This window comes from Cyphomyrmex costatus, unplaced genomic scaffold, assembly GCF_001594065.2.
Source record: "Cyphomyrmex costatus isolate MS0001 unplaced genomic scaffold, Ccosl1.0 scaffold898, whole genome shotgun sequence".
Taxonomy (NCBI): Eukaryota; Metazoa; Arthropoda; class Insecta; order Hymenoptera; family Formicidae; genus Cyphomyrmex; species Cyphomyrmex costatus.
In genome coordinates, this window is record NW_017280481.1 from 8,937 (window position 1) to 18,960 (window position 10,024).

At 36.1% G+C, this 10,024-nt stretch overlaps 1 protein-coding gene across 1 annotated transcript; it reads right to left on the reverse strand.

Moving 5' to 3' along the window:
• Positions 1–6,331: 6,331 nt before the first annotated feature.
• LOC108781735 (putative nuclease HARBI1) lies at positions 6,332–7,928 on the reverse strand. The gene is made up of 3 exons (XM_018549801.1): positions 7,608–7,928; positions 6,868–7,164; positions 6,332–6,544 (listed from the first exon to the last, which is right to left on the reverse strand). Exons 1-3 carry the CDS (start codon positions 7,926–7,928, stop codon positions 6,332–6,334), a joined length of 831 nt encoding a protein of 276 aa, XP_018405303.1.
• Between the last annotated feature and the right edge of the window lie 2,096 nt (positions 7,929–10,024).

Genomic DNA, 10,024 nt, shown 5'->3' on the forward strand with positions numbered 1-10,024 from the left:
TTGGAATGTGTACAGTGCGCGGGTACTCGGTCGTTTTTCGAGAGGATGATGCGTTGATAGTTCGCGGTAACGAGATTCTCGCATCGGGAGTTAAGCAGTCGAATGGGATCTGCAGGTTGCTGTTTCGAACGAGAGTTCAACAAAGTGCGGATGAGGCAAATGTGTCAACAACGAGCCTCAAAGGTTGGCACGAGCGTCTCGGGCATTTGAATAAACGCGCGTTATCCGTATTACTGTCGAGCGGAGCAGTGAACGGGGTGAAGCTCAGAGGTAAAAGAGACTTTTTCTGTGACGCGTGCAGTCTCGGAAAAACGCATAGACTACCTTTCCAGAAGATCGTCGAGCGTGTCAGTCGAGAACCGGGAGAGTTCTTTCACAGCGACGTATGCGGGCCGATGTCGCAGGAGTCAATCGGTGGCGCAAACTATTTCGTTACGTACAAGGACGATGCGTCCGGCTATAGACAAGTGTTCTTCGTGAAACACAAATCGGATGTCTTTGAGACTTTCAAGATCGTCGAGCGAGCGGTGGCGAATAAATTTGGGCGCCCCATGAAAACTCTCCGGACGGACAATGGAGGTGAATACTGCAATAAACAGATGCGCAGTTACATGCAGGCCCGCGGGATTAAACACGAGGTGACAGCCCCGTACACTCCCGAGCAAAACGGGAGAGCAGAGCGGGATAACCGAACGATAGTCGAATGCGCGCGTACAATGTTGCACGCGAAACAACTCGGGATGTTTCTGTGGGCGGAAGCAGTAAATACTGCGGTTTACTTGCTGAATCGAGTCTCGACGACAGGAGATAGTGACACGAAAACGCCCTATGAGATCTGGGTCGGAAAGAAACCGGATCTAGGCCACGTGCGAGCTTTCGGCGAGGAAGGATACCAGCACGTGCCTAAACATTTCACGCGGAAGTTCGACGTTCGAGCAAAGAAAATAATCCTCGTAGGGTATGATGGAGAGTCAACAAATTATCGACTATATCACCCTGAGACTAAGAAAGTTACAGTATCAAGAAATGTTGTCTTTCGCGAGTGCTTCAACGGAGAGACATACTCGAGTGATACGAGCGACGACGAGGATTGGCTGCGAGCAATACCACAAGAGCAGTTGATCGAGCTGAGAGAAAACAACGTAGAACATCTAGAAGACGACAGAGAAAACCTAGGTGCCAACAGAAACGATGTGGTCACATCACCAGTCGGTGTTGGAGAGCCTATAGTACAGATAGAGAATGTTGCTGAAGAGCCCACAATGCAAATCGAGAATGCTGCTGAGCCTGCTAGACATACTTACGGGTTGAGAAATCGAGGACAGCTTCGTAGACCGAACTAGGTATTCGACTATGAAATCGACTTCACTGAGTACAATGCACCGTTGAGTGTTGACGAGGCAATAGGTGGGCCAGACGCTGTTCAATGGAAACGAGCCATTGAAGAAGAGCTCATGGCACATGAAAAGAACCGCACTTGGGAAATTGTGCCAAGATATCTAGCAAGGAAAACGATTGATTCCAAGTGGGTGTTTAAAGTTATTCAGAATCCGGATGGAAGCGTACGCAGATACAAAGCGAGGCTGTGTGCCAGAGGATTCCTCCAAGAGAAGGGCGTGGATTTCGAAGAGACTTTTTCACCAGTGGTTCGCTACGACTCATTGAGAGTACTGTTGGCAACAGTAACTCAGGAAGATCTGGAGATGGTGCAGTTCGACGTCCGTACCGCGTTCTTGTATGGAGATCTTCAAGAAGAAATTTTCATGAAGATTCCAGTGGGCTTGAAAGTCGGTAAAAACGCGAGTGAAGTTGAGTGTCGACTAATAAAATCTCTGTACGGGCTGAAGCAAGCACCCAGGTGCTGGAATCGTAAATTCTGTGATTTCTTGCGTCAATTTAAGTTTATACAAACCGATGCAGACGAGTGCATATTCTACAGCAATGCTAGGAAAGACTGCGAGATCTATCTTGCTTTGTTCGTGGACGATGGACTTATAGCTTGTAAGTCGGAAACTGTATTGAGAGATATGATTAAGAAAATGAAAAGCACGTTCGAGATTACTGTAGGGGACTGTAGTCACTTCGCTGGGTTGCAAATAGTTCGAAATCGTTCCGAGAAGACGATGTTTCTACATCAGAGTGCGTATACGCGAAAAATGCTCGAGCGTTTTAATATGAGCGAGGCAAAACCGTTGTCGGTCCCTGCGGATCCTAATGTTTCATTGCAACCTGTAGAGTCAAGCGAAGAAAGATTGTGCAATGCGCCATATCGTGAGGCAGTCGGGTCACTCATGTTTCTTGCGACCGTGACGAGACCGGATATAGCATATGCCGTTAATACGGCGAGTAAGTTTTTAAATAAACCAAGCGAAATTCACTGGCGGGCAGTGAAGCGTATCCTAGCGTTTCTAGTCGGAACTAAAGACTTAGGAATAATGTATCGAAGCGGCGGAAGCGAACCACAGTTGATAGGGTACTCGGATGCAGATTTTGCGAGCGACATCGAGACGAGACGATCAATGACGGGATATATGTTCAGTTTGGCCAATGGTCCGGTCACCTGGGCATCACAGAGACAGAAATTAGTGGTTCTGAGTACCACGGAAGCAGAGTTTGTCGCTGCATCAGCAGCTGCGAAAGAAGCCGTGTGGCTCAGAAAACTGTTGGCTGGTATCGGGCGTCAATGTAAGCAAGCAACGGTTTTGTTTGTCGATAACCAGAGCACGATTCGCCTAGCTAAAAATCGCGAGTTCCACAAGAGAACAAAACACATTGACACCCGTTATCATCAGTTGCGTGAGATATCAGAGGCAGGAGTTTTGCGCGTAGTCTGGACTTCCTCCGAGACACAGCGTGCGGATATCCTTACTAAAGCACTATCGCGGAATCGTTTTCTAGCTCATTGCGAAGGCATTGGATTGTTAGAATGCTCAAGTACGGGAAATATGTATGCGGCGGAAGTATTGAAGTAAGCCCTGTATATTTTCTTCCTCCATGCCTGTTGTCTTGCGCATGCGTCGTGCCGTGGGATTGGTTGTCTGCCGGCTTGCGTACCGTGCGCATTGTAGTCGCTTCCAAAAAACCGAGCGTAGTAACGCGGCAGTTAATAAAAGTTATATTCAAGTGTACGTTGTTTTCATCATTCTTAGGTTAACTCTTAGGTTAACTCTTTTCACTGATATCCTGGATCTACGTAGAGCTGGTTGTCTTACATCAACACATATTTAACAGTAATAAAAATCTTTTTCCTGTTATAGCGTACATTACAACAATTGAAAAAGTTGTGGACTAACTTGAAACAGACTCAGAGAGAATTGTTAACCAAAGAAAAACAGGCTCGTTTTGCAACTGGTGGTGGTCCACCACCTCCAGAGATAAATATTGATCCCGATATAGCCACAATAGCACCACATCTCATGACAACAGCTCCTGTTATTTTTACATCAAATATGACAGAAAGTGAAATTGATGGTAAATAGTTTCGAAAAATATATTAATAAATATATATACAGTGGTGTGCAAAGGTTTCAGGCCAGTAACATTTTATAATTTAAAAAAAAACCTGATAAAATTTTAATCATTATCCAATGTTAGTACAAGATTCGTTACCCACATATTATATTAACACTCGAATATAATTAAAATTTTATCAGATTTTTTTTTATAAATTAGAATACGAAATGTGACTGGCCAGAAACTTTTGCACTGTACATATACATAGATATAGAGGAATAAATAAGAAAGAATGTTTAAACATCTTTTATTATCTGATATATGATATAACTGCAAAATAAAATAATATTTGATAGATAAATTTTATAAATTTTAATGTTTATTACAGAATTTTGTTTTATGTATGTTTCAGAAAAGAGCGAAGATATTTTTCATATTTTACAAAATGATACAGAAAAAGATAATAATATTATACTAATTGATGAAATTAATGACGAAGTACAAAAAGGTAAAGTTAAAACGAATTAAAAATAATAAAATAGAAAAGGTTTTACAAAATTGTATTAACTATTGTTTATATAGTTTATTTTATACATATTATTTATTTTAATATATTATAATCGTTTAGGACTGAGAAAAATTGTGTGTGTTTGCTATAATAACTTTTATAAGTAATATAAGTTAGCTAATTCAAATGTAAAAATATGATGCGGTAATTGATGCGCACACGTCCAAAAGTTTAAATTTATTACGCTTTTACGGCTTTCATGGGTATTTTCTTCAAGTATACCAGAAGGTTTGCGGGTTATCGCCGTGTCTTTCTTCATTATTAATGTCAACGTTTCGTGAACCGTGCCGTTCACTTCGTCAGGGCAAGGGGTGCGCTGATACGTTGGCATTAATAATGAAGAAAGACAAGACTATAACGCGCAAACCTCTTGGTATAATTGAAGTTTAAATTTATAAGTAAATTATATTTGACTTGTTGTTATTTGACTTGTGTTCTTTCAGGTGAAAGAATAACTGAAAAGACTGTAGACAAAGAGAATCAAAAGATTGACGTTTTAAATAAAGGTAATGTAATAATTGTTAAATAATATTTTTTATAAAATATAATTCTTAGGGAGCATCCCGTTGGAGAAAGAAATAGCGGAATAGAATTATTCTGATTGGTTATTGCTCGAAACATCGGTGAAAACGAGCATTAGCCAATCACAAATATTCCGTTTCCATCGGGACGCACCATTATAATCTTGATTAAGGCCCTTTTGACCAACTCCAATTAATTTAAATCAACGATTAGATCCATTGGAATTGACCAATCGTATCTGTCATTAAGCGAAATGACAATTGGTTAATTTCAATGAATCTAATTGTCGATTAAAGTTAATCGGAGTTGGTCTAAATGATTTTAAATATTATTGTATTTACAGCGTCTTTTTCGAAGAGAACAAGTTTAGACAACATTTATTCACAAACTACAAAACCAGTAAAAATACGAAGAAATACGTCAGAAAATCTTGATAATGATGAAAATGTCGTAAAGATTGAAAGGATAAAAATGGAAGACGAAAAAGAAATGGCGAATTTACGAAAAGGTCATGAAAACAGAATGATCACGATGAAAGAAAATTTTCAAAAGGAATTATACGCTTTAGATATACGAGCAGCTACTGCAAAGGCCGAACTAGCCGAATTACAACTACAAAAAGAACAAGAAAAATATATGCGTCTATAATATATAATAGAATACGGACTGAAACTAAAATAAAAAAGCATAATTCTATGATCGTTTTCGAGTGCACTGGTTTTTGCTTGAAGTCCATTGAATCGAGGTATATATACCATAATTTTATCCAACCAAAAACCAAAGTAGAGCATGTGCATACGCCATTAAGTAATTGATTTTGAATCGATCAAAACTCAGTGCGCTCGAAGATTCTATAAGTTATACTTATTTAAGTTTATTTTTATTTTTGCACATACATAAAGTTTTTTAAGTTGATATATTTTGTGCAATACTGCAGAGATACGTATACAGAGTTATGTGTAGGTATAGAGATTTTATTTTGAAACGGGAGTCGATTCTGTATCTTGAAACAAAGTGAAAATTATAAAAGCGAGTGAATTTACTAGAATATTTATAATTTTATTAAAGATACATAGATACAAAGATACAAAGACACAAAGATACATAGTATTATATTATTATATTTAAAAATATTATGTTTATAACAAAAAAAAAAGTTTGTTTGAAATAAAGTTTGTTTTGACTAATTATATTTTTCATTATTTTACTGAATATAACACAAATTATCGAAATAATCTTTCAATGAGTGCTGCTCGAACTGCAAGACCTTCACCCGGCTGCCAATGGGGTAAATCAACTGGCATTTTTTCCATTTCGTCATTTTCTAGTAATTCTTCTTCTGGTAATACATCATTATAAATCAATGAAAGATTATGTAATAGAGCACAGACGACTACAATTGTAGTTGAACAGATTAACTTATTGGTCAACCCTCTACTTAGGCACGGAAATCTGCGCTTCAAAATACCAAATGTTCTCTCTACTATTTGACGTGTTCTTTTATGGAGCATATTATAACTATAATAAGAAATATATTACATTCTGTAATTAAAGGTAGTAAAATTAAAGAGCTAATTGTAAATATAGATAAACGAGAAGAAAGAGATTTCAATCAGCAATGAAAAGCACAGGCAATAGGGACAGGGAATAACACACAGGCAATAGATTTCAATACTAGATTTTATACTAGAAATTGCTGTGCATTTATACATGGTTTTTGACAGTTTGAAATCTATTATCGTATTCTAACTATTATCTGTACTTTTTATTGTGTCTGAGTCCTAATACTCACTCAATTTCTTCGTCTGTTTGCGGATTTTGAAGAGGAGTAAGAAGGAAGGGTAGACAAGGATATCCAGCGTCTCCAACTAGAGTACCTGATAATTCACGATGGACATATCTCATATATATTCTGGAATTCTGAAATATTCTACTATCATGTTGGCTACCAGGCCATTCTGGAACAACGTCCAAAAACTCTGTTCTAGGTCCAACCACAGCCTACATTAAAAAATAATATTTTTTTAATGGTAGAATATACATAATAATACTGCTCAAATACAACAAAAAGCACAAACAATAGGAACAGAGAATAACACATTATTTATTATATTTACTTATTTATTTATACATACATACACACATACATATACACATTATTTATTATATTTATTTATTTATTTATACATACATACATACATATACACATTATTTATTATATTTATTTATTTATTTATTTATACATACATACATATACACATTATTTATTATTTATTTATTTATTTATACATACATATACACATATATACATATATAATACATACCTGTACATTTAATGACATGTATCCTTTTCGATTTCTGTAAACTTCGTCGATATTCTGAAATCTGGTACTAGTTAAACGTACATGTGTACAGTCGATAGCTCCATCAATGCCAGGTAAACCAATACCTCCATCACGACGTCCAATTTCTCTAAAAAGTCTTTGATTTTCTCTTATAGCATCTGGTGTAGAAGGCATCTTTATATATTCATGAAAGAGACTTGCTAAAAGTACGGACACTCGGAATACTATTCTTGACACAGTTGGCTGTGAGACAATTACAGTATCTCCAAGTACTTGCTGTAAAAATATTTGTATATTTTTTCAAAGGAATTATTAAATTTTGTATACTAAAAAAATGTTATTATAATATTACGATATATATACAATTATTATATGCATTAAAGATGTCATCAGATGAGGGTTTGCAGATTATCGCCGTAATTCATTATCATTGTCAACCGTTTTGTGAACCTTACTGTTTATTTCATCAGGGTAAGGAATGCGCTGATATTGTATTAGTGCGTTCCTTACCCTGATGAAGAAAACGGCAAAATTCACGAAATGTTGGCTTTAATAATAATGAATCACAACACGGCAATAACCCCCAAACCCTTTGACATTGTATATATCTTTGAAGTAATTACCTGTAGAACTTCAAAAGAATTATTATATGCAATTATATGTATTATATACACATTTTTTAAATACTTTATTACATTCTAAATATTTTATTTTCTAACCTGAAAACTGCCTGTAGCATAAAACCGTAGACAAATTAATAGTTGGAATACCGGAGGTACAGGAAGGCCGCGGTTATTAATCTTTGCAAGTCTTTCTTCGATGTTAGGTAAAATTCCATGCAATACAGATTCTTTATTGAATCTAAAACGCCTTTTAAATTCTCGATTATTATAAAATTCAAATGGATTGAGCCAATCTCTAATATATCTTTTTGGTACACGCACAATATTTTCATCATTATTAAAATCGATATCGTCAATTTCATTTAGCTCAATATTTCTAATATTTTCAATTTCTATATTAAGGGCCGGTTGTTCCATTTTTCGTAAATTTTATCTGTCAGATAAGTTGCAAGATTATTCAATCACATGCGCGAATTGTCAGATTTACAGTAAACAAGACTACCTTAATACCACTTTTACCTCGACTTGACGAAGATGCGTCTTATTTGACTATATATATATCAAATAAGAAAATCTTAATCGACTATGAATTCATTAGTAATAAGGTAATCTTAAATTCATGCTTATATGAAATGAGATCTGTTTATGAATCACATCAAGATGCTTTCAAACAAGATCGTCTTCGACAAGCTATGCCTTGAGATTTTTCTCAAGTATCTACTTGTTTCGTGACTATGAATCAAAACGCCATCTTAAGACTATGCTTAAGACGGACTTGAATATAAGAACTGACTATGAATACGGCCCTTAGACTCAGCGGGCCCGAGTGAATTCGCGACGTGTCTCGGTTCTCCGATGAATGATTTCGGTCAGGCGGCGCGAGCGTCGGGTACGTCGTTGTCTCGGAACCGATCGACTCCGACGGTTGGGTAGGTGCATGCGGTGTGGAGGTTATAGGCTACGTTTACACCCAGCGACCTGATAGCGACCTGATCTATATCGTGACCTAAAGTAGGTCTAGTTACTAATCGTTTACACCGAAAGAGACCTAAAAGTTGACAGGGTCGTATTTAGTCCACGCTGGTCCGAGTTAATTGAGCCATCTGTCGTACTTTGTACAAATTATTTCCGTATACAGCATTATACTCACGATTGCATCAATTTGTTGAGGTTAAATAACAGTGTTTTAAGTGTTATTGTATAACGATATATTTGAATGTATAAAATGTCACATTTGCAACAATATATTATGTTTTTTCATCATATGATTTTAACTAAAAATAGAAGAAATACGCTTTCTTTGAAAATTATGCGGAAAAAAATGTGGGACAGGATTCAACAATTGTGCAAGATACAGAAAATAATGTTTATGGAGTATGTGAGGATGTTTCCTACCCCTAACATTTTGGAAATGTATTTTAACATGATACACATTGAAAAGAGCATATGGATGAAGCCGAGAAGTAATCATTTTTGGCAAGAAATAGTGCTATGTACATATACAGATTCAGATTGGATAGAGAGTTTCCGAATGTCTGCAAAAATTTTCAATGATTTGTGCTTTTTATTAAGACCTGCTTTGGAACCTAAGCCTCTTCTGTTAAAATCAAGAGAATCTTTATCAGTCGAAAAGCAAGTCGCTGTCGCTTTATATAAATTAGCGAGTTGTGCAGAATATCGTGTTGTGGGCAACGTATTTGGAATTCATAAATCTACAGTAAAAAAATGTCTTTTTCGAGTTGTCAATGCTGTAAATCATTTAATGATGGAAGATTATCTCCAAATGCGAAATATATACGAAACTTCAAAAATAGCAATGAATTTTGAAATGATATCACACATTCCACAAATTATTGGATGTATCGACGGTACGCATATACCTATATTGGCTCCATCGGAAGGCTATCGAGATTTTGTTAATCGTAAGGGTTGGCCTTCATATGTTTTACAAGCAGTCGTCGACAATAAATGCAGGTACACATATTTACATTTATTAATAAGAGTAAAAATGATCAATAATCATTAATAAATGTATTGTTTATAGATTTAGAAATATTTGTGTTCGTCATCCTGGGAGTACTCATGATGCCGCTGTATTAAAAGATTCAAGTCTGTATAAAAATGTTAAAAATATTATTCCACAGGTAAGAATAAAAACTTAACAATTTGTATAATAAATATAATATTTATATTTATTTTGTCGTTATGTAATATTATTGCATAACTTTTATTGCAGGGTACGAGAAATATTAACGATTTAGAGATACCTTATTTTATTATCGGTGACCCTGCATACCCATTGTTACCGTGGTTATTAAAAGGCTATCCTGGTACTGTAACAATTGAACAAGAATCTTTCAATATACATTTAAATTCTGTAAGAGTTGTGTAGAAATGGCATTTGGCCGTCTGAAGGCACGTTGGAGAATACTCCTAAAAAGAATTGATGTAGATCATACATTCGTTCCAAATATTGTAAGTTGCTGTTGCATTTTACAAAATTTTTTGGAGTC

Bases quoted from the DNA above. Each gene is read 5' to 3' on its own strand.
- LOC108781735 (XM_018549801.1), bottom strand. From the start codon at position 7,928: ATGGAACAACCGGCCCTTAATATAGAAATTGAAAATATTAGAAATATT. The intron at 7,165-7,607 runs GTTAGAAAATAA...ATATTTTTACAG, and splicing joins ATGCTACAGGCAGTTTTCAG to CAAGTACTTGGAGATACTGT. The intron at 6,545-6,867 runs GTATGTATTATA...TTTTTAATGTAG, and splicing joins ACATGTCATTAAATGTACAG to GCTGTGGTTGGACCTAGAAC.